Source organism: Carassius carassius, chromosome 4 (genome assembly GCF_963082965.1).
Source record: "Carassius carassius chromosome 4, fCarCar2.1, whole genome shotgun sequence".
NCBI lineage: Eukaryota > Metazoa > Chordata > Actinopteri > Cypriniformes > Cyprinidae > Carassius > Carassius carassius.
Window position 1 is genome coordinate 43646656 of NC_081758.1, and position 26081 is coordinate 43672736.

General features: G+C 39.2%; 1 protein-coding gene across 3 annotated transcripts in view; it reads right to left on the bottom strand.

The window, feature by feature from the left end:
• Window positions 1-9078: 9078 nt before the first annotated feature.
• The window catches only part of LOC132140115 (netrin receptor DCC-like), a 181135-nt gene continuing 164132 nt past the window's right edge, over window positions 9079-26081 (bottom strand). For all 3 annotated transcript variants that reach the window (XM_059548952.1, XM_059548951.1, XM_059548950.1), the window contains exons 27-29: window positions 21912-22118; window positions 10573-10715; window positions 9079-9770 (exon numbers count right to left, since the gene is read on the bottom strand). In XM_059548952.1, coding sequence (XP_059404935.1) covers window positions 9690-9770; window positions 10573-10715; window positions 21912-22118 — 431 coding nt within the window. In that variant the 3' untranslated portion in view covers window positions 9079-9689. The remainder of the gene's footprint in view (window positions 9771-10572; window positions 10716-21911; window positions 22119-26081) is intronic.

Sequence of the window (26081 nt, forward strand, 5' to 3'; positions counted from 1 at the left end):
TATTATCATTATTGGAAACATTTTTGCTGCTTAATTTTATTTTATTTTTATTTTTTTTTGGAACCTGTGATACATTTTTTTCAGGGGTCTTTGATGAATAATAAAATAAAATAGATTTAATACATTTATTAAAAATAGAAATCTTTTGTAACAAAATACACCATCGTTTAAAAGTTTGGGGACAGTATATATATATATATATATATATATATTTTTTTAATTAATGCTTTAAATAGAATGTTAAAATATACGTTATTATTATTACTTTATTTCTCAAATGTATTTATTGAACATTTTCAGAATCAGAATTTTCTAACTTTAACAAACCACACAAGAATATAAACCATGTTCATAAAAAAATAGTCTGCAAGAAAAAAAAAATAATTAAGTGCATAACCACAAAATACATAGTGGTAGTCAAATACAAGTTCGAAATCGCACGTACTCAAGTTGATAATTCAATCCCTAGATTTCAGACATTATAAAACTGACCAGGCTGAATATTAACTAAACTGTGACAGCCAGATACAGTCAGAGTCTTATCACTTCATTAATATGTTTTTTCTGGCTGCAAATGAGAGAAGATTGTAAAGTCTCTTTTCATTTTCGTTTGAACGTTCTATTCATTCATTCACATCCAGAACACATTCAGAGGTTTATCATCACAGAATGTTTTTTTAATCAATAGAGTCGTTCTCTATCATTTTCCCAGATTGTTTTGCGTCTCTGCGCTGCTGTTCAGATGACTGATATCATACGACGGCTCCTCAGTGGCTGTTACAGGTGTTATAGTGAATCACAGGAGATTCACAGCTGACTCTGTCTTTAATATGGATGCAGGAGCAGCAGCGCTTTGTTCAGGTGCGTCTCACACACACACACACCCACCTGATTCACATCAGAGACACAAACACACACCGCTGTAAGTAGCTTATGTCACCCAGCAGTGCAGCACTGTGCCTTTTGTTGCCAGTAAATTAGCAGAGCTGTCAATGAAGCCTGAGACACTGACAAAGATTCACTTTGAACTGAGAGGATCAGAAAACAGCTGCATCCCGAAGCTCAGCGAACAAAGAGATGCTCTGCTCTGAGAAGAAACCTTCAAGAGTTCATCAGATCTTAAACAGGCTTTTAGCTTTTCTTTCAGCAGTGCTGTTGAGATCATTGCAGAGGTGGAAACTGATATACGGAAGCAAGATATATTCAGTGTGAAAGACCTTCACAGACCTAATTCACCATCTGATGATTCTGGGTCAGATTCATCACGAACCTTCATGCATTTCACAACTCCAACTGCTACAACAGAAGAAACGCATCATTAATCAACTCAACAGAGATGTACATTTGAAATATAAATGTGCAACTTTAAAAATGACTTAAATCTAATTAACATACATTATTTAAGGCAATACACCAATACACCACAATTTATCACGATATATTAAGACATTACATTCTGCATTACAAATGTCTAAATTGTCAAATGAGTCTTTATCTAATCACATATGCTGCAATTACTAAAAATCCAATTAAAATGAGCAGTAGAATTACTCCAATTAAACCTGAATAAATATACATTAACGCAAAGTATTAAAGTAAATAGTAATAAATAAAAATAAAAAAAGTAAACAAAGATATAAAAAGACATGGGTTCGAACTGAAAAAAGTTTAATGTGTAGTAAAATAACTACAACTGAAGATGAAATAATTATAAATTAAAGATTAATAGGAATATGCTTTAAAAATACAATCAATCAGTCAGTCAATCAATCAATCAATCAATCAATCAATCAATCAATCAATCAATCAATAAAAAAAAAAACAATTAGAATTTTTGCTTTGGAAACTTACTAAAATAAAATTAGTAATTAAAGCTAAAAATAAAAAAAAAAATTAAAAAATAGTATAACCTTTGCAAACTAAATAAAGATAAGTTTAACTAACATTTCAAGTTCTCTAAACTTTTATGTATAAATATGCACATGAGAACGTAATTAGGAATTAAGTAAGTATGGTCTAATTTGCATATATTTCAAGAATTTAAATGTGAACATTTGATAAAGCCAAGTAAAAAAAAAACAATTTTTCATTTTTTTCTCACTCCATAAATCAGAAAATACTGTCAACAGATGTTTTTAGGAATAAAATGTTGTATAAATCAGTGTGAATGAAATACGAACATACCTTTAGAATATAGAAAGGAATAAAACTCTAAAGTTGGGTGTTTATAAGAGAGCGAGATAGAAAAGAGTGAATTAAAATAAACTGTCTGAAAGCAGACGTGTAATGGGAGTAAAACAGACCCATTTCTCCCAGGTTTCACTCTCAGTGTTGATGTGTATGAGATATCTCACCCGTGTTCCTGAGGGACGGGTGTCTGAGGGTCACAGTGTTTTACACCGGTAAGTCTTCTCCTGTCATGTGAAGCATCTGCTGAAGCATATGTCACACACGGCCTCCATTAATCACAGGCATTTACAGGACATCTGCTGTGTGCTGCGAGCGCTGCGCTGGAACACGACTCCTCTCTCAGTGCAGTGTTATTAGAAAGGTGTTTGATGCATCTGTTGGACAGTGTTTTCTCTACTTCCTGTTGGCCTTCTGTAGCTCTGTGTAGCTGTTTTTATTTTTTCTCTAGAATCTTTATCTTACTGTCACTCTCTGTTTTTTAAAGTGGTAAAATATAACTTAATTCACACCATATTTCTGATATTATCGATCAATCTTATCAGATTAACTTTGATCGTTCACTTTTATTTTATATCCGTGAGTGCAGTACACCTGCAAAGCGTTAGCACTCGTTAGCTTGTCATTAGCGTTTTCATTCGAACCTATCGCTGTTTTCTTTTCTCCTCTCCCTCGCTCCAGTTTTTCACAAGTTCATCAAACAACCACAGAAAGAATATTTCATCAAGCACGGTGAGTAATGGCTTCTCCTATCATTGTTATTTGCACCTCTTGCCACATGTACAGTTTATCTATCTCTGTCGCTGATGAGGGATTCACATGTGATAAATGCAGAGAAATAGTTAGGCTGACAGAGAAGATTTCAGAATTAGAGACACGCATCCAAACTTTAATTGAGGACAGTAAGAATGTTAGGGCTCTAGATACGGCTTTGGATGCGTCTAGCTCTGGGATTCCTGTACATTGTTCGGTTCCGGAAACAGAGCCCCTGCAGCAGGGCAACTGGGTGACGGTGAGGCAGCGTAGTCGTGGGTCAAAACACCGCTCTTCTGTTCCGATCAAAACATTAAACAGGTTCTCCCCACTCAGTGATGCACCCACTGAGAAACCTGATGAAAGTGCTCTAGTTATTGGTGATTCTATTGTACGGAACGTGAATATAGAGACACCAGCCACCATAGTCAAATGTTTACCGGGAGCCAGAGCGCCTGACATCTTGGCAAATTTAAAAGTGCTGGCTAATGCTAAACGTAAATACAGTAAGATTGTTATTCATGCCGGCGCTAATGATGTTCGACTTCGCCAGTCAGAGATCACTAAAAATAACATTAAAGAGGTGTGTGAACTTGCAAGCACAATGTCAGACACTGTAATATGCTCTGGTCCCCTCCCTGCTTACCGTGGTGATGAGATGCATAGCAGATTGTCATCACTCAATGGCTGGATGTCTAAGTGGTGCCCACAGAATAACATAGGTTTCATAGACAATTGGACGAGCTTTTGGGGCAGACCTGACCTGTTTAAAAGAGATGGTCTTCATCCCTCCTGGGGTGGCGCCACGCTTCTCTCTAGAAATATGGCAAATAGTATTAGTGTTTATACTTGACTAACTGGGGCCCAGGTCAGGAAGTAGATAGACTGGCTAAACCGACCGTCTGCTAGCTGCCTCCCGTCACAGAGGTCAGTTAATTCTCAGCACATAGAGACTTTTTCACCTAGATATCACACTATAGAGACTGTGTCTGTTCCCCGAACTAGAAAATACAAAAAACGTCCAAACCAAGTTAAGATTAACAATTTAATTGAGGTTCAACAAATAAAAAACAGAAGCAATATGGATAAACAAATGATAAAGCTTGGCTTATTGAATATCAGATCCCTTTCTATGAAAACACTTTTTGTAAATAATATGATCACTGATCATAATATAGATGTGCTCTGTTTGACAGAAACCTGGCTAAAACCTGATGATTACATTATTTTAAATGAGTCCACCCCCCCAGATTACTGTTATAAACATGAGCCGCGTCTAAAAGGCAAAGGGGCAGGTGTTGCTTCAATTTATAACAACGTTTTCAGGATTTCTCAGAGGGCAGGCTTCAAGTATAACTCGTTTGAAGTAATGGTGCTTCATATAACATTATCCAGAGAAACAAATGTTAATGATAAATCCCCTGTTATGTTTGTACTGGCTACTGTATACAGGCCACCAGGGCACCGTACAGACTTTATTAAAGGGTTTGCTGATTTTACATCCGAGTTAGTTCTGGCTGCAGATAAAGTTTTAATAGTTGGTGATTTTAATATCCATGTTAATAATGAAAAAGATGCATTGGGATCAGCATTTATAGACATTCTGAACTCTATTGGTGTTAGACAACACGTTTCAGGACCTACTCATTGTCGAAATCATACTCTAGATTTAATAGAGGGGAGTCGTGGCCTAATGGTTAGAGAGTCGGACTCCCAATCGAAAGGTTGTGAGTTTGAGTCCCGGTCCGGCAGGAATTGTGGGTGGGGGGAGTGCATGTACAGTTCTCTCTCCACCTTCAATACCACGACTTAGGTGCCCTTGAGCAAGGCATCGAACCCCCAACTGCTCCCCGGGCGCCGCAGCATAAAATGGCTGCCCACTGCTCCGGGTGTGTGCTCACAGTGTGTGTGTGTGTTCACTGCTCTGTGTGTGTGCACTTCGGATGGGTTAAATGCAGAGCACAAATTCTGAGTATGGGTCACCATACTTGGCTGAATGTCACTTCACTTTTCACTTTATTAATACTGTCACACGGAATTGATGTTGATAGCGTTGAAATTATGCAGCCAAGTGATGATATCTCAGATCATTATTTAGTTCTGTGCAAACTTTTTATAGCCAAAATTGTAAATTCTACTTCTTGTTACAAGTATGGAAGAACCATCACTTCTACCACAAAAGACTGCTTTTTAAGTTATCTTCCAGATGTAACCAAATTCCTTAGCATATCCAAAACCTCAGAACAACTTGATGATGTAACAGAAACTATGGACTCTCTCTTTTCTAGCACTTTAAATACAGTTGCTACTTTACGCTTAAGGAAGGTTAAAGAAAACAGTTTGACACCATGGTATAATGAGCATACTCGCACCCTAAAGAGAGCAGCCCGAGGTATAAAAACTAGAGGTATTTCGTATTGCTTGGCGGGAAAGTAACCTATCCTACAGAAAAGCATTAAAAACGGCTAGATCCGATTACTTTTCTTCTCTTTTAGAAGAAAACAAACATAACCCCAGGTATTTATTCAATACAGTGGCTAAATTAACGAAAAATAAAGCCTCAACAAGTGTTGACATTTCCCAACACCACAGCAGTTATGACTTTATGAACTACTTTACTTCTAAAATCGATACTATTAGAGATAAAATTGCAACCATTCAGCCGTCAGCTACAGTATCACATCAGACAGTGCACTATAGACCCCCTGAGGAACAGTTCCACTCATTCTCTACTATAGGAGAGGACGAATTGTATAAACTTGTTAAATCATCTAAACCAACAACATGTATGTTAGACCCTATACCATCTAAGCTCCTAAAAGAGGTGCTTCCAGAAGTCATAGATCCTCTTCTGACTATTATTAATTCCTCATTGTCATTAGGATATGTCCCCAAAACCTTCAAACTGGCTGTTATTAAGCCTCTCATCAAAAAATCACAACTTGACCCCAAAGAACTAGTTAATTATAGACCAATCTCGAATCTCCCTTTTCTGTCCAAGATACTAGAAAAGGTGGTATCCTCATAATTATATTCTTTCTTAGAGAAAAATGGTATATGTGAGGATTTCCAGTCAGGATTTAGACCGTATCATAGTACTGAGACTGCTCTCCTTAGAGTTACAAATGATCTGCTCTTATCATCTGATCGTGGGTGTATCTCTCTATTAGTTTTATTGGATCTTAGTGCTGCGTTTGACACAATTGACCACAACATTCTTTTGCATAGACTTGAACACTTTGTTGGCATCAGTGGAAGTGCATTAGCATGGTTTAAATCGTACTTATATGACCGCCATCAGTTCGTAGCAGCGAATGAAGATGTATCATATCGATCACAAGTGCAGTATGGAGTACCTCAAGGCTCAGTACTAGGGCCGCTACTCTTCACGCTTTATATGTTACCCTTGGGAGATATCATCAGGAAACATGGTGTTAGCTTTCACTGTTATGCTGATGATACTCAGCTCTATATTTCTTCGCAGCCCGGTGAAACACATCAATTTGAAAAAATAATGGATTGCATAGTCGATATAAAAAACTGGATGACGAGTAATTTCTTACTGCTAAATTCTGAAAAAATAGAGGTGTTAATTATAGGACCTAAAAACTCCGCTTGTAATAACCTAGAACACTGTCTAAGACTTGATGGTTGCTCTGTCAATTCTTTGTCATCAGTTAGGAACCTAGGTGTGCTATTTGATCGCAATCTTTCCTTAGAAAGCAATTTGATAATACATAGAATATCAAAATCAACTGCGGGCGGCAGATCCTTTTCCTATTTGGCGCCTAAACTCTGGAATAACCTACCTAACATTGTTCGGGAGGCAGACACACTCTTGCAGTTTAAATCTAGATTAAACACCCATCTCTTTAACCTGGCATACACATAACATACTAATATGCTTTTATTATCCAAATCCGTTAAAGGATTTTTAGGCTGCATTAATTAGGTAAACCGGAACCGGAAACACTTCCCATAACAACCTATGTACTTGCTACATCATTAGAAGAATGGCATCTACGCTAATATTTGTCTGTTTCTCTCTTGTTCCGAGGTCACCGTAGCCAGCAGATCCAGTCTGTGTCCAGATCAGAGGGTCACTGCAGTCACCCGGATCCAGTACGTATCCAGACCAGATGCTGGATCAGCACCTAGAAAGGACCTCTACATCCCTGAAAGACAGCGGAGACCAGGACAACTAGAGCCCCAGATACAGATCCCCTGTAAAGACCTTGTCTCAGAGGAGCACCAGGACAAGACCACAGGAAACAGATGATTCTTTTGCAAAATCTGACTTTGCTGCAGCCTGGAATTGAACTACTGGTTTCGTCTGGTCAGAGGAGAACTGGTCCCCAACTGAGCCTGGTTTCTCCCAAGGTTTTTTTCTCCATTCTGTCACCGATGGAGTTTCGGTTCCTTGCCGCTGTCGCCTCTGGCTTGCTTAGTTGGGGTCACTTCATCTACAGCGATATCGTTGACTTGATTGCAAATAAATGCACAGACACTATTTAACTGAACAGAGATGACATCACTGAATCCAATGATGAACTGCCTTTAACTATCATTTTGCATTATTGACACTGTTTTCCTAATGAATGTTGTTCAGTTGCTTTGGCGCAATGTATTTTGTTTAAAGCGCTATATAAATAAAGGTGACTTTGACTTTGATGCATCAGATCCATGCGTTTACTCTGCTGGAAGATCTACTGACTGGGTTCACTCTGATATGGGAACACTCCAAATCAACCCAGACACCTTTAAAACCCTTCATATTAAACACTTCACAGAAGCGCTCATCAAAAAACAAGGTCAAAGGCTGTTCTTCAGTTTTACATGGAAATACTCAAGGATTTTGTCTCCATTTAGATGGATCGATCAATCAGGCTTTAAGACTTTAAAGACGGTTCTGTTAGTCTGTGAACAGAATCATACTCAGACACGGTCTGTTATCAAAGGCTTTATTTATCAAACAAAAACAATGCACCATTCAAACAACATTTCTATATAAAAAGGAACATTGGACTGTTCTACAGTGCATTAAAAAACCAGTAATCGTATACAAGGTCATGGGTAGAAACAGCTGGAGGCAAACCGCATTTCAGATCTCAATCACTACTCTAATTTAATTAACGATACTAACATTGGACAATTTAAGGATGGAGTAAAATACACATAAGACTGATTCCTCGTCTCATGAGCAGAGAATGTATATCTAACACGCTTGCTCATGCTCCTCAGTGCTGTCTTCTGATTCTATAATCAGTGCTGGTAATGAAGGTGATTCTGTCAGAGATCAATCCCATCAGAGTTACAGGAAGAGTTAACTTTTCCGTTAAAGCAGGAATTGTGATTCTTACCTGTGAGAAAGATGAACAGACTGAGTGAGGGAATGACAGACACAGACTCTTCTACTTCTGAAAGAAAAATGCTGATGGATTTCAGACGTGTGAGAATCCAAACGTCTCAGGAATGATGTCGATCACATGTAACACGACACACACACACAAAAACATCCGACAGCTGAATGTGTGTAAAAATGATATCTTCATTCAAAAGCACAGTGACATCCGTCCCAGAATTCCTCATCATTTATTCTCCTAAAGGGTTAAATAAAAGCTCTACAATTCATCTCATCGTCTTCATAAATTACTGTGAAAGAAACAAATCTAAATCATACAGTAAATATATTGTAGAAACCCAATGCCATCGATTGGTCCATCAACTGCTCGCTGCATCTGAACGGCAGCAGAAAAATATCAAATATAGAGACATATTTCATCCTCCTCCTTCTCTCTCGCAACACAGCAAATAAATAAAGTGACCAAAAAGTGAATGAAAATATATATAGGCACATAAAAACTCCACTAACATAAAATGGTTTTAAATGGAAATGGAAGAGCTGATGGTGTGTCATCTCAAAGCTGCCACGTTAGAATTATTTGATGAATTAATTCTTTCATCCGCTGTGTTTGTCGTCCTTTTTCACCCTCCGCTGACGGACTGATCACCATCATATTCTTCTGTAGGGTTTTTGTTTTACTTTCCAGTACAAATATCTCAACATTACAAAATCCCAAAAAAACAAAAAAAAAATACAAATGGCCAAACTATATTTAAAAAAAAATGGAAACAGGAAACACACAATGTGAAACGAAGAGCACAGCGCAGGGGTTTACAGCTGGGAAATAATAAACCAATATGACGTTTGTGTAGTAAAGAGATTCACAAAGATAGGTGAAGACAAATAAGGTGAAAATCTGCAACGAAATCAGTGTTTTCTCATCCACGCCGATGGCATGTCCAGCGTCCGACCTCCTTCTTCTATGGATATACAGTTCCCTGGTAAAGAGTGTTCCAGGGATTTTGGCAGCAATAGATTGGCAAGATGTCAATGAAAAGTCAGAGGGTTTGCATTTTGGCAACTCCGATCAATCGGGGTTTGAGATGAATCACTAATGATCCCATCGGAGAAAGGTTTCCATTAGTAGACGAAACTCAAGAGTCTTCATCCCGAATGGATCTGCGTTCAGTGGGATGGATTCACACAGCCGTGTTCAGAAACCAGTATAAAATCTCAGACTGTGTTAGAAAAGACTCGCTTCCTCTCCAGCGCAGAGATTCGGTTTGGAGTAAATTTCCTTTTTTATATTTCCGTGGATCTCAGAGGAAGGTGAGCGCCAGAGAGTCTGTGTTTCCTCGTTCCAGGCGTTCGCTTCTCTGCGTCTGTGTGTGTGTGTGTGTGTGTGTTAAAAGGCCGAACCCGTGATGGCACTGAGCTGCTTCATCAGACCTTCCAGACTGGCCATCTCCACGCTCAGATCGTCCAACTGCGGAGCACAAGAGCAGATCAGACTTAAAACTTTTAACAAGGTTTGGGAAAGTTACTGTGACACTGAGAACGCCTGACCTTCAGGAAAAGGCTATTTGCTATCCGATTAGTATCAGTATCTGATTTTAGACACATGCAACACAAACTCACACACATCTACAGTCTGAACATCATGAACTCTTATTGCGGCTCTGGTTTGGATTATGGTGCGCACAATTCATCACTCGTTCATCTGAGGATGTGATGGTTCTTTAGCTTCTTTTGGCTGAATAAAAAAAGTTTGTGAATCCCTGCTGTGATAAAATCAGGAAAGGCACTTGTTACGTGTAAATTGTGGAATTTAAAGTTCGTCTCTTGCATGAATAGCACACAGATAAATGCACTGCGGTATTAACTGTAAACTCCCTCGCTCGGTCCGCACTGAAGTGTCCGATCAGTGTCAGTTTGTTTATTTGCTTCATCTCTGTCTGGAAAAGGCCATCCCAATTATACAGATGTGTGTGGGATGGATGGACGGAGTCTCCTGACCTTTCCGTCTCTCGCTCATAAACCAGAAAAGCCGAGTCAGCTGAGGTCAAACCAAACCCCACACAAACTTTCCCACTTTGTCTTGTTACTTTGACATCAATAGCTGAACACAGTCTGCGCTCTCATCTGCCTGTTCAATGATTCACAATGAAAACAGTACGCTTGCTTCAAATCTTTACAAATGATTCTCCGCAGTGAGATATCAAACGGCTCCCAGCTGAGAGACTGAAGCGTGTGTTTGAGAGAGATGTCTGCAGGTGTGTGTGACTCACGCTGGGCAGTTCGTCCGGTTGCATCTGTCCGTCTTCAGCCGTCTCCGGAGCGGTCGGCACTGACACGGGCAGTAACGGAGAGCGGGCCTTCCCAGCCTGACCCAGCGAGGCCGTCTTCACCTGCGGTTTGGGTAAACTCCCGCCTGTGAGCAGAAAAGCATCAACAAACTTTAAAGGGACACTTCAGCCAAACATCAACCGTCTGTCATCACTAACTCAAACTCATATAAGACTTTGGAACATTTTCTTCAAAAGACGATATTCTGAAGACACAGACTGACTGACAGAGAGAGAGAGAGAGAGAGAGAGAGAGAGAGGGGGAGAGAGAGAGAGAGAGAGAGAGAGAGAGGGAGAGACAGAGAGGGAGAGGGAGGGAGAGAGAGAGAGAGAGAGAGAGAGAGAGAGAGAGGGAGAGAGAGACAGAGAGGGAGAGGGAGGGAGAGAGAGAGAGAGAGAGAGAGAGAGAGAGAGAGACAGAGAGGGAGAGAGAGGGAGGGAGAGAGAGAGAGAGAGAGAGAGCAAACAGGGAGAGATGGGACAGATGGATGGGCTGATAGCGTCCCTGCTCATCCGTGAGCTTTCTCTCTGAAGACTTGGGAACCAACAGACTGCGTTGATGGATGCCGATAACAAGCTTCCAGAATCTCTCACATTGCTCCATCTTAATGAGAGACCTGCGCTCAGCATAAGCAGCACAATTTAACTGCAGAAATTGGCAGCACCTGCTCCAGGAACACATCCTTGTCAAAGCTGTGCATTCATGCTTCTGCTTTATCAATGGCAGTGATTAGAGAGCAGAATTATTGTTGATTGTTAATGTAGACTTCATTTAACAACCAGAACTCGGTTTTCAATAAAACTCTGCGTCTATGAAGCCAAGATAAAGTGGTTTCATGTTGTTCAGCTGAATGTTTTTATCAGCCTTGTTTTGCAGTGCAGAAGTAAGCTAATTTCTGTGAATGTGCAAAACTACATGAACCATTGTGCATCAGTTTAAGAAAGTCACAATGAGGTTCTTGGACAAAAATGACAAAAAATCAGGCATGAAAATAATTTACTTACATATACATACATACATACATACATACATACACACATATATATATACATATATATATATATATATATTTTGTTTACAAAATATTTATGAACACACACACAATTATTTTCATATATTAAATGTTAAGCTGTTTTCTTTTTTTTATTATTATTCCAATCTTAAATAAGTAAATGCATTAATGCATAAATTTGTAATGCATTATTGTTAGATTTTTTTAAATAGAAAAAATGTTGAAGCCTTGCAAAAAAAAAAAAAAAGAAAGAAAGCTTATTAACAAAAATAAAAATAAATAAATAACGATTTCATGCTTAATTCATGCTAAATTTATGCTGTTGGCAACAGGGCTATCATATTATATTATATAATAAATAAAGCTAAACCATAAAAAATATTTTCATTATTTGAAATAAAATAAATGTTAACTGAAGTAAAACTACTGCAGCATAAAAAACATTTTTGTTACAGCTAGTTTCGAAAAAGGCAACATTTCACACATTCATAAAAAATTAAAATAAAAGTCTAAAGACGCAACAAAAGAGAACAATGGAGCATAAAAACTGTCTTTATGGTCTGTCTTTATGAGTGAGTCATTTAATGAAGATGGCACCGGTGTGTGTGGCAGGCCGTCTACTCTGTGTTTCCTGTTATGTTTTTATTGTTTTTTGGTCTTCTATGTTGCCCAATCCATGCCCAAGCTGTATGGGTCTCCATAGTTCTTCTTCTTGCTCATCAACTTTTTTATTTTAGATCTATTTGAGAGATTCTGCAATATATTAGACTTTTTTGTACTCTGCAAGCATTTTAATTTAAATGCAAGGCCCAGCCATGGATAAATAGTGACATTCAGGAGCTTAGACAGCAATGCCACCAATGCAAACGTAAGTGGAAGAAAGATGGGCTTCAAGTGTCATACGAAATGCTGAAAGATTTATTGCACAACTTTCAAAAGGGTTCCTAGGCTGTTTTATCCACTATTCAATGGAGTGAATTTGAATTGGTTTCTATACAGACGTAGAGAAATCACCTTATAATTTAAATCCACCTTTTCCCCCTTTGATGTTATTCAATCACAATTTGGTTCAGACCTAGTAATTTTCATTAACAATTGTCTAAAGACATGGCTGTACCAGAATGTTTTATAATAGCTTCTGTGACGCCAATTTGTAAGAAGCCCACACTAGATACTGCAGTTTACTCAAACTTTAGACCGATCTCATATTTGCCATTTTTATCTAAATCTTTAGAAGAAATAGTACTTATGCAATTACAAAGCTATTTGAGAACTAAATGTATGTCTGAAATTTTTCAGTCTGGTTTTAAAAGTCTACACAGCACAGAGTCTGCCCTTCTGAAGGCCTTTAATGACATTTTAATATCTAATGATTTTGGTTAGATCTCAGTTCAGCGTTTGATTTTGTTGACCATGGTATTCTGGTAATCTCGCTTGGAGCACTGCATTGGTATTACAGGCACTGTACTTGACTGTTTCTGTCCTTTTGTCTAACAGAAGGTTTTCAGTCAGTATTGGGCAATTCTCTTCTTCTGTAGCATATTCTTCATGTGGTGCTCCTCAAGGATCAACTTTGGCGCCATTATTGTTCTTGCTGTACATGCTACCCATTCATCAATCTTTAGGAGATTTGATGTGTCATATCACTGCCGATGATTCCCAGCTTTACATTCCACTTAAGCGCAATGACAAGTCTGCATTATTAGACCAACTAACATCCTGTCTCCAAGAATTTAAAACATGGCTTACCAATAATTTTCTGCATTTGAATGACAATAAAACTCAAATAGTTCTATTTAAGCCTAGCGAGAAAACTGATTTGAGCACCATTAATCTCTCTCTGATTTGATTATAGCACACAATTAGGACAGTTGTGGTGTCACAATCAGTGTTACAGGAAACACAGGAGAGGGAACCAATTGCAGGTAAGTCCTTTATTTAAGGGGTAATCCAAAGGGGTAAACAGTCCAGGCAGGGTCAAAACCAGAATATCCAAACAGAACATAAACAAGACACGAAGACAAGGTAAGGCAAGGCAAGAAGCGACGGACGTGAATAACTATAAACATTAAACAAGGACTCCGTAACACAGACTCAGACAGACCGGGTATAAATACACAGAAGGATAATGAGGGAACAGGAGACAGGTGGGGAACAATCAATTACTAAACAGGAGGAAGGTGACCAAATAAGGGAACAGGAAGTGATAAGGAAACAGACACCGTGAGAAAGGAGGACACCTAGTGGAAACCCAGGGAACACAACCCAGACACTGTGACAGGACCCCCCCTCTACGGAGCGGGTCCCAGACGCTCCACGACAAGACACGACACAGACCAGGAGGGAGGCGGACAGGTGGAGGCTCAGGTGGAGGGACGGAGGGCCAGACTCACTGAGGGGAACAGACAGAAACATAACAGAAACCAAGAAACACAAAACAGAATTCCATGAAGGACATCATGTTGTGCCCCCCAGGGCGGAGCAGAAGACCACCACAGCCGTGTGGTCAAGGCGGAAGCCCCCCAGGGCGGAGCAGAAGACCACCACAACCGTGTGGTCAGGACGGAAGCCCCCCATGGCGGAGCAGAAGACCACCACAACTGTGTGGTCAGGACGGAAGCCCCCAAGGGTGGAGCAGAGGACCACCACGTCCTTGTGGATGAAGCCAGAGTCCTCCAGGGCGGAGCGGAAGACCCCCACAACCGTGTGGTCGGGGCGGAAGGCCCCCAGGGCGGAGCAGAAGACCACCACAGCCATGTGGTCAGGACCAGAGCCCCCCAAGGCGGAGCAGACCTCCGTGCAGCTGGACCAACGGGACGACGAAACTCTGGTAATTCCCTGGTGTCCTTACTGGACTCCAGAAGATTGGTGCTGGCCTGACACTGCTCATGAAGATCATTGGCGACTTGTATTTGCTCATGAAGATCAATGGTGACTTGCCTTTGTTCCCGAAGATCAGAGGTGACTTGCCTTTGTTCATGAAGATCACCGGTGACTTGCCTTTGTTCATGAAGATCACCGGTGACTTGACTCAGTCCTTGAAGATCACCGGTGACTTGACTCAGTCCTTGAAGATCACCGGTGACTTGACTCAGTCCTTGAAGATCACCGGTGACTAGCCCTGACTCTGAAAGGTCAGCGGTGACTAGCCCTGACTCTGAAAGGTCAGCAGTGGCTGGCCCTGACTCTGGAGGATCAGCGGTGACTAGCCCTGACTCTGGAGGATCAGCGGTGACTAGCCCTGACTCTGGAGGATCAGCGGTGACTAGCCCTGACTCTGGAGAGTTCACTGGCACCTGACTCGACTCTGTAGAGTTCACTGGCACCTGACTCGACTCTGGAGAGTTCACTGGCACCTGACTCGACTCTGGAGAGTTCACTGGCACCTGACTCGACTCTGGAGAGTTCACTGGCACCTGACTCGACTCTGGAGAGTTCACAGGCACCTGACTCAACTCTGGAGGGTCAACTGGCACCTGAATCGACTCCGGAGGGTCAGCTGAGACTCTCATCCTGTGCAGCGGCGCTGGGCAAGCAGCCATCTTGGGCCATGACTCTGAACAGGCGGCCATCTTGTACTGTGGTGCTGGGCTGGCGGCCATCTGGGGTTGTGGCACTGGACTGGCGGCCATCTTGTACTGTGGCGCTGGACCGGTGGCCAATTTTGGCATTGGCGCTGGGTTAGCGGCCATCTTGTGCTGTGGCGCTGGACTGACGGCCATCTTGTGCTGTGGCGCTGGACTGACGGCCATCTTGTGCTGTCGCGCTAGGCTGACAGCCATCTTGGCTGTGGCGCTGAACCGGTGGCCAATTTGGGCATTGGCGCTGGGCTGGCGGCCATCTTGGGCTGTGGCGCTGGAACGGTGGCCAATTTGGGCATTGGCGCTGGGTTAGCGGCCATCTTGTGCTGTGGCGCTTGGCTGGTAGCCATCCTGGGCAGTGGTGCTGGGCTGACGACCACCCCGCCGGAAGAGACAGAAGTGGCTGGGGCATCCCACCGAAGCCGATGCTGCAGGTAGTGCACGAATTCCCAGAATTCCAGTGACTCTAACTGCGCCATCTCCTCCTGAGACACTGGATCATCCAGCCCGCCATTGAAATAGTCCTTTAGGGCCACATCGTTGTAACCCATGCCCTCTGCCAGGGACCAGAACACCTGAGCCAGGGCCCCCACTTCATTGCCCTCTTTGTGGAGGGCGATCAGCCGAAGGTACTTGGTTCGCCGCTCCGCCATCTTGGCTGGGGAACGGAAAAACGACATACCGCTGGTTCCTAGTGTGACGGAGTCCTTCTGTCACGATTGGTGTTACAGGAAACACAGGAGAGGGAACCAATTGCAGGTAAGTCCTTTATTTAAGGGGTAATCCAAAGGGGTAAACAGTCCAGGCAGGGTCAAAACCAGAATATCCAAACAGAACATAAACAAGACACGAAGACAAGGTAAGGCAAGGCAAGGCAAGGCAAGGCAAGGCAAGAAGCGACGGATGTGAATAACTATAAACATTAAACAAGGACTCCGTAACACAGACTCAGACAGACCGGGTATAAATACACAGAAGGATAATGAGGGAACAGGAGACAGGTGGGGAACAATCAATTACTAAACAGGAGGAAGGTGACCAAATAAGGGAACAGGAAGTGATAAGGAGACAGACACCATGAGAAAGGAGGACACCTAGTGGAAACCCAGGGAACACAACCCAGACACTGTGACATGTGGCCTAATGGTTAGAGAGTTTGACTTGGTACCCGAAGGTCGCAGGTTTGAGTCTCAGTTTAAAAGTCTTTTCAAAAACATATCATTTTTCCCATGCTTTCAATGTTTTGTGACTGTGGTTTCCTAATGATGTGTTTGCTTTATTGTGTGATGGGTCAATGTAACTGTGTACAGAACTTTGGTATACTAAGGTTGTTTTAAATTGCTTTATAAATAAATTTAACATTGAACATTGAACAAAACAGTTTGACTACACTAAAGAAATGTGAAACTGAGCAAGCAAAACATTACATAACCCCATTATAAGTACATTATGAGAAAGACTTGCTCAGAGAGATGCAGACCGCCGGAGGGGCTTGTTAGCATTCGCTCCATGCTAACTGCTCAATGTTTTCTGATATGGATTTTCAGTCAACTGAAAAGCAATTTATGGGTTGTGTACGTGCTGCTACTGCAACTCACTGGCTTGTGCTCATCACTCTTCAACTCAACGTTCAATTTCAGACCATTAGAGACTGAAAGAAATATCCATGCAGTTTGATACATGTACAATACTAGTATCCTGAGCACTAAAACTGGCCTGGTGAACCACTGTAGCAGGATCTGGATGTCAGGATGTTTTCCCTCTTTTAGAGGTACATTTGAGTGGTAAGTGATATTAACGCTGTCAGTTCTCTTTTTGTCGCTCGTCCAGAGATGATTAGTGCTCATTAACTTCTGCCACAGATCCAGCCGAGAGCCAAGCTTCAACTCTAACTGAGACCTTAGAAGATGCTTTAGAGAACACATCTTCAATAGCAATTCATAACCTTCTCCTGCTCCAGACAGACCCTCGTTCAGCGGGATTGAGGTCACGATGAGATAAGAAACATAAACAAGAAGCTCCTTAAACATCCAAATACATATAGAAATGGGTATTTGAGTTTAATTGTCATGGAAATAACGTCATAATGTAAAAAAAAAAAAAAAAAAAATTATAATGGCCCAAAAATATGCCTTATTTTCTTTAAAAACACATCAAGGATCACATTTCAACCCCAAAAACCATAAGATACAAGCTTTCTTTTGCATTTTGCATGACAAAGACAAAGCATGTTTTTAAAGCCAGTGCATTATTTTCCTTTGCATTACAGTAATGAGAATTTGAGGGTTAATTGTGATAAAAATAATGATGTATTATTTCAGATGATGCAAACATTTATAACTAATGGTAGTATTTGCTGATTTGTTCTTAATTTATTCTGATTTAAATAAATAAAACATTGTACTACAACAACAAGAATCTAATGAGAAACATAAATGAGAAGAAATGAAGCTCCTCAAACAGGAATTACTTGTGTTTAATTGTCATTAAAATAATGTCATAATGTGAATAAAATAACACTGGCGCTAAAATCAGCCTCATTTTCTTCATGCACAATATATTTTGTTTTGTTTTGGGGTGAGATGTGAGCTGTCTTCATGAGATTCACTCCTCCCTCTCTCTGCTCCTCTTTGTCTTTATATTTTGACAAACGTGTCTCTCTTAGTCGAGGGCGGTGTGTGTTATGGTGTGTGAAAAAGCGCTTCAGGTATGTCTGCCACACAATCCCTCACATCATCAACACCACTTTAAAAACCCCATTTAACTGGTGGAAAAGTGGCCATCACAGCAGCGTCAGCTCCGAGCGAATGGTCTGTTTCTGTGTGTTTATTCAGGATTCCTTCCCTGCTGCTTAGAGACGCCTGATCAATATTTCACTGCATCCTAGGAAAAGAAACGCTTTTTAAAAGCAAGAGAAAACACCTTCGCCAAAGACAGAGGACAAATTTGACAAGCCGTAAATGTTTCAGGTTAATTCAACAAAATTGTCTAAATACAAATGCATGAAGGATCTCCAGTGTCAGAGCTTCCCTGGACTCTCTGATGCCTTCAAGTTAAAAGAGATTGATCCGTCTCTCTCGGGCTTTAAATTCTTCTTTAAAAGACGGATGGACTCCTCTGAAACAAGAGGAACAAAGGCGAGTCTGTGAAGCTTGTGGACAGTAAATATAAAACCGACAGCCCTTAAAGGCTCGACCGTCTCTCCTGAGGCCCTACGACTTTTATTCCGCTGGATTTCATGTGTTTCCATCATGAGAGTCGATGCACGTCTAAACAACTAACTAATAAACAACTAACTACTGTATCTAACTAACTAACTAACTAACTAACTAACTAACTAACGTTAGATAGATAGATAGAACTAAATAAAAAACTAACTACTGTATCAAACTAACTAACTAACTAACTAACTAATGATAGATAGATAGATAGATAGATAGATAGATAGATAGATAGATAGATAGATAGATAGATAGATAGATAGATAGAACTAAATAAACAACTAACTACTGTATCAAACTAACTAACTAACTAACTAACTAACGATAGATAGATAGATAAATAGATAGATAGATAGATAGAACTAACTTACTAACGATAGATAGATAGATAGATAGATAGATAGATAGATAGAACTAAATAAAAAACTAACTACTGTATCAAACTAACTAACTAACCAACTAACTAACTAACTAACTAACTAACTAACTAACTAACTAACTAACTAATGATAGATAGATAGATAGATAGATAGATAGATAGATAGATAGATAGATAGATAGAACTAACTTACTAACGATAGATAGATAGATAGATAGATAGATAGATAGATAGATAGATAGATAGATAGATAGATAGATAGATAGATAGATAGACAGATAGATAGAACTAACTTACTAACGATAGATAGATAGATAGATAGATAGATAGATAGATAGATAGATAGATAGATAGATAGATAGATAGATAGAACTAACTTACTAACGATAGATAGATAGATAGATAGATAGATAGATAGATAGATAGATAGAACTAACTTACTAACGATAGATAGATAGATAGATAGATAGATAGATAGATAGATAGATAGATAGATAGATAGATAGATAGATAGATAGATAGATAGATAGATAGATAGATAGATAGATAGATAGATAGATAGATAGATAGACAGATAGATAGAACTAACTTACTAACGATAGATAGATAGATAGATAGATAGATAGATAGATAGATAGATAGATAGATAGATGGATAGATAGATAGATAGAACTAACTTACTAATGATAGATAGATAGATAGATAGATAGATAGATAGATAGATAGATAGATAGATAGATAGATAGATAGATAGATAGATAGATAGATAGATAGATAGATAGATAGAACTAAATAAAAAACTAACTACTGTATCAAACTAACTAACTAACTAACTAACTAACTAACTAACTAACTAACTAACTAACTAACTAATGATAGATAGATAGATAGATAGATAGATAGATAGATAGATAGATAGATAGATAGATAGATAGATAGATAGATAGATAGATAGATAGAACTAACTTACTAACGATAGATAGATAGATAGATAGATAGATAGATAGATAGATAGATAGATAGATAGATAGACAGATAGATAGAACTAACTTACTAACGATAGATAGATAGATAGATAGATAGATAGATAGATAGATAGATAGATAGATAGATAGATAGATAGATAGATAGATAGAACTAACTTACTAACGATAGATAGATAGATAGATAGATAGATAGATAGATAGATAGATAGATAGATAGATAGATAGATAGATAGATAGAACTAACTTACTAACGATAGATAGATAGATAGATAGATAGATAGATAGATAGATAGATAGATAGATAGATAGATAGAACTAACTTACTAACGATAGATAGATAGATAGATAGATAGATAGATAGATAGATAGATAGATAGATAGATAGATAGATAGATAGATAGATAGATAGATAGATAGATAGAACTAACTTACTAACGATAGATAGATAGATAGATAGATAGATAGATAGATAGATAGATAGATAGATAGATAGATAGAACTAACTTACTAACGATAGATAGATAGATAGATAGATAGATAGATAGATAGATAGATAGATAGATAGATAGATAGATAGATAGATAGACAGATAGATAGATAGATAGATAGATAGATAGATAGATAGATAGATAGACAGACAGACAGATAGATAGATAGACAGACAGACAGAATTAAATAAACAACGAACTAACTAATTAATTAACTAACTAACTAACTAACTGACTAACTAACTAATGATAGATAGATCATATAGAGTTTCTCTGTTACTCCACTGGATTTCTGGATCTTTTAACCGGATCCTGGAATGTTTCATCTGCTCTTACTGCTGGATCTTATAATCGGATGCTTGTCGAACATCTGAGCAGAAAGAGTGTCCATTCAGTCTCCATTCTCAAGCTTAATGGAGAAGCATCTGGAGCCCCACATATACGAAGGGGTTTGAGCAGAACCAATTAAATCCTAACTGCGGGGGAAACATGAGCTGCTGCTCTCTGAATATCAGCTGCAGCGCTGCAGTACAGGACTGAAGATCCAGAGAGAGTCAGATCTCCTCTGAGGAAGCAGAAGCCCTGGAGCATTAGTGTTTGTGTGCGTTTCCACACTGTTATGATGTCTGCAATCGATGAAAATTACAGCCACCAATGGGAACACACACACACACACACAAACCAAGCGCTTGATTTCCCACCGAGAGACCATCAGACTCCAGACTCACAGCAGATACAGCTTCACGTCTCCATGGTCTCTGCCTCTGGCTACAGACAGCACAACACAACCCACCAGATTCCCTCTTCTGATACCACATCTCCACTTCCCTCATTCACATGCAAAACATCATATCAACTAGTCTCTAACCAGCACAACCTGCTACTTACATTCTGAAAAATAACCGGCATCGATGATTCCAAGAAGAACCTTTAACATCCATGAATCTTTCTACTGCACACAAGAGTCTTTATAGTGGAAAAAAGGCTCTTTAGATTCTTAAAATGGTTTTTACACTATGAAAAAGATTGTTTATTGGTTCTTTAGAAAAGTAGAAATGGTTCTTCTGTGGTATCACAAGAGACTAAAAAGCCCTTTGAAACATTTAATTTTTAAGAGTCTAGAAGCTTTCAGACCCACAAAAGGTTCCTTAAAGTGGAACAAAGGCTCATATTATAAGAATGTTCTGTTCTTAAGAACTGTTTATTGAAAGGTTCTTTAAGGATCAAAAAAATTTGTTTCTTACAAAGGGGCAGAAATAAAACTTAATTGGGGGCTGTGGACCAAAAGTAAATTTTGTATTATATCCAATTATATTATATTAAACAATATTAATAATAATAATAATAAAAAAACTTGAAATAATTTAACAAAATTTGAAATAAAATGATTTGATTTTACATTTAACTATATATATATATATATATATATATATATATATATATATATATATATATATATATATATATATATATATATATATATATATATACATAACTTTTACAATTAAATGTAAAATTTTTAAATTAAAGTATTTAAAAAATAACATTAACATTTTTTTAGCACATTCACTTACATTGTTACATTGTTTTTTGTCAGGACTGATGGAGCTGTACCTGTCATGGGCGTGTAGACCTTGGGCTCGATGGTGCACATGGGTGGAGGCAGGAGAGGGTTGGTGAAGCTGCGCAGGGGATGTGTGGGCCGCACACAGGCAGTCGGGATGGTGCGGCTGGGAATCTCCTCCGAGACCGACGGCTCCGACTGCGCTGTGGGAATCAGCTGCTGCGGGGCTACTGGAGCGGCACCCTCGGCTGACATCGCTGGGAAAAACACACAAACACAGAACGATTGGGGAAAACTGAGCTTTATGTAAATGAGAGCAACAGTCAGAAGCCAATCACATGAAGATAATATAAATTATATTTTGGGGTTTAAGAGACAATTAATGTTCAGTAATATTATTGATTTACCTGCACTGACACTGTCAGATGAGAACAAAACTTGATCAGAATCGATCTGAATAACGACACTATTGTCTTCTGTAGAGCTGCTTTACAGTCGCTGTTGGACAGTGTTTTCTCTACTTCCTGTTGGCCTTCTGTAACTAATCGTAGTTCCGTGTAGCTGTTTTTATTTTTATTTTTTTCTCTAGAATCTTTATCTTACTATCACTCTCAGTTTTTTAAAGTGATAAAATATAACTTAAATCACATCATATTTCTGATATTATCGATCAATCTTATCAGATTAATTTTGATCGTTCACTTTTATTTAATATCCTTTTTCACAAGTTCATCAAACAACCGCAGTAAGAATATTTCATCAAGCACGGTGAGTAATGGCTTCTCCTATCATTGTTATTTGCACCTCTTGCCACATGTACAGTTTATCTATCTCTGTCGCAGATGAGGGATTCACATGTGATAAATGCAGAGAAATAGTTAGGCTGACAGAGAAGATTTCAGAATTAGAGACACGCATCCAAACTTTAATTGAGGACAGTAAGAATGTTAGGGCTCTAGATACGGCTTTGGATGCGTCTAGCTCAGGGATTCCTGTACATTGTTCGGTTCCGGAAACAGAGCCTCTGCAGCAGGGCAACTGGGTGACGGTGAGGCAGCGTAGTCGTGGGTCAAAACACCGCTCTTCTGTTCCGATCAAAACATTAAACAGGTTCTCCCCACTCAGTGATGCACCCACTGAGAAACCTGATGAAAGTGCTCTAGTTATTGGTGATTCTATTGTACGGAACGTGAATATAGAGACACCAGCCACCATAGTCAAATGTTTACCGGGAGCCAGAGCGCCTGACATCTTGGCAAATTTAAAAGTGCTGGCTAATGCTAAACGTAAATACAGTAAGATTGTTATTCATGCCGGCGCTAATGATGTTCGACTTCGCCAGTCGGAGATCACTAAAAATAACATTAAAGAGGTGTGTGAACTTGCAAGCATGATGTCAGACACTGTAATATGCTCTGGGCCCCTCCCTGGTTACCGTGGTGACGAGATGCATAGCAGATTGTCATCACTCAATGGCTGGATGTCTAAGTGGTGCCCACAGAATAACATAGGTTTCATAGACAATTGGACGAGCTTTTGGGGCAGACCTGACCTGTTTAAAAGAGATGGTCTTCATCCCTCCTGGGGTGGCGCCACGCTTCTCTCTAGAAATATGGCAAATAGTCTTAGTGTTTATACTTGACTAACTGGGGCCCAGGACAGGAAGCAGACAGACTGGCTAAACCGACCGTCAGCTAGCTGCCTCCCGTCACAGAGGTCAGTTAATTCTCAGCACATAGAGACTCTTTCACCTAGATATCACACTATAGAGACTGTGTCTGTTCCCCGAACTAGAAAAAACAAAAAACGTCCAAACCAAGTTAAGATTAACAATTTAATTGAGGTTCAGATAAAGTTTTAATAGTTGGTGATTTTAATATCCATGTTAATAATGAAAAAGATGCATTGGGATCAGCATTTATAGACATTCTGAACTCTATTGGTGTTAGACAACACGTTTCAGGACCTACTCATTGTCGAAATCATACTCTAGATTTAATACTGTCACACGGAATTGATGTTGATAGCGTTGAAATTATGCAGCCAAGTGATGATATCTCAGATCATTATTTCGTTTTGTGCAAACTTCATATAGCCAAAATTGTAAATTCTAATTCTTGTTACAAGCATGGTAGAACTATCACTTCTAACACAAAAGACTGCTTTTTAAGTTATCTTCCTGATGTATCCAAATTCCTTAGCATATCCAAAACCTCAGAACAACTTGATGATGTAACAGAAACTGTGGACTCTCTCTTTTCTAGCACTTTAAATACAGTTGCTCCTCTACGCTTAAGGAAGGTTAAGGAAAACAGTTTGACACCATGGTATAATGAGCATACTCGCACCCTAAAGAGAGCAGCCCAAAAAATGGAGCGCAGCTGGAGGAAAACAAAACTAGAGGTATTTCGTATTGCTTGGCGGGAAAGTAACCTATCCTACAGAAAAGCATTAAAAACTACTTGATCGAAATACTTTTCTTCTCTTTTATAAGAAAACAAACATAACCCAAGGTTTTTATTCAATACAGTGGCTAAATTAACGAAAAATAAAGCCTCATCAAGTGTTGACATTTCCCAACATCACGACAGTAATGACTTTATGAACTACTTTACTTCTAAAATCGATACTATTAAAGATAAAACTGTAACCATTCAGCCGTCAGCTACAGTATCACATCAGACAGTGCACTATAGACCCCCTGAGGAACAGTTCCACTCATTCTCTACTATAGGAGAGGAAGAATTGTATAAACTTGTTAAACATGTATGTTAGACCCTATACCATCTAAGCTCCTGAAAGAGGTGCTTCCAGAAGTCATAGATCCTCTTCTGACTATTATTAATTCCTCATTGTCTTTAGGATATGTCCCCAAAACCTTCAAACGGGCTGTTATTAAGCCTCTCATCAAAAAAACACAACTTGACCCCAAAGAACTAGTTAATTATAGACAAATCTCGAATCTCCCTTTTCTGTCCAAGATACTAGAAAAGGTGGTATCCTCACAATTATATTCCTTCTTAGAGAAAAATGGTATATGTGAGGATTTCCAGTCAGGATTTAGACCGTATCATAGTACTGAGACTGCTCTCCTTAGAGTTACAAATGATCTGCTCTTATCATCTGATCGTGGGTGTATCTCTCTATTAGTTTTATTGGATCTTAGTGCTGCGTTTGACACTATTGACCACAACATTCTTTTGCATAGACTTGAACACTTTGTTGGCATCAGTGGAAGTGCATTAGCATGGTTTAAATCGTACTTATATGACCGCCATCAGTTCGTAGCAGTGAATGAAGATGTATCATATCGATCACAAGTGCAGTATGGAGTACCTCAAGGCTCAGTACTAGGGCCGCTACTCTTCACGCTTTATATGTTACCCTTGGGAGATATCATCAGGAAACATGGTGTTAGCTTTCACTGTTATGCTGATGATACTCAGCTCTATATTTCTTCACGGCCCGGTGAAACACACCAATTTGAAAAACTAATGGATTGCATAGTCGATATAAAAAAACTGGATGACGAGTAATTTATTTAGTAATTTAACTTACTGCTAAATTCTGAAAAAAAAACAGAGGTGTTAATTATAGGACCTAAAAACTCCGCTTGTAATAACCTAGAACACTGTCTAAGACTTGATGGTTGCTTTTTCAATTCTTCGTCATCAGTTAGGAACCTAGGTGTGCTATTTGATCGCAATCTATCCTTAGAAAGCCACGTTTCTAGCATTTGTAAAACTGCATTTTTCCATCTCAAAAATATATCTAAATTACGGCCTATGCTCTCAATGTCAAATGCAGAAATGTTAATCCATGCATTTATGACCTCAAGGTTATTGTAATGCTTTATTGGGTGCTTGTTCTGCACACTTAGTAAACAAACTACAGCTAGTCCAAAATGCAGCAGCAAGAGTTCTTACTAGAACCAGGAAGTATGACCATATTAGCCCGGTCCTGTCAACACTGCACTGGCTCCCTATCAAATATCGTATAGATTTTAAAATATTGCTTATTACTTATAAAGCGGCAGATCCTTTTCCTATTTGGCGCCTAAACTCTGGAATAACCTACCTAACATTGTTCGGGAGGCAGACACACTCTTGCAGTTTAAATCTAGATTAAAGACCCATCTCTTTAACCTGGCTTACACATAACATACTAATATGCTTTCAATATCCAAATCCGTTAAAGGATTTTTAGGCTGCATTAATTAG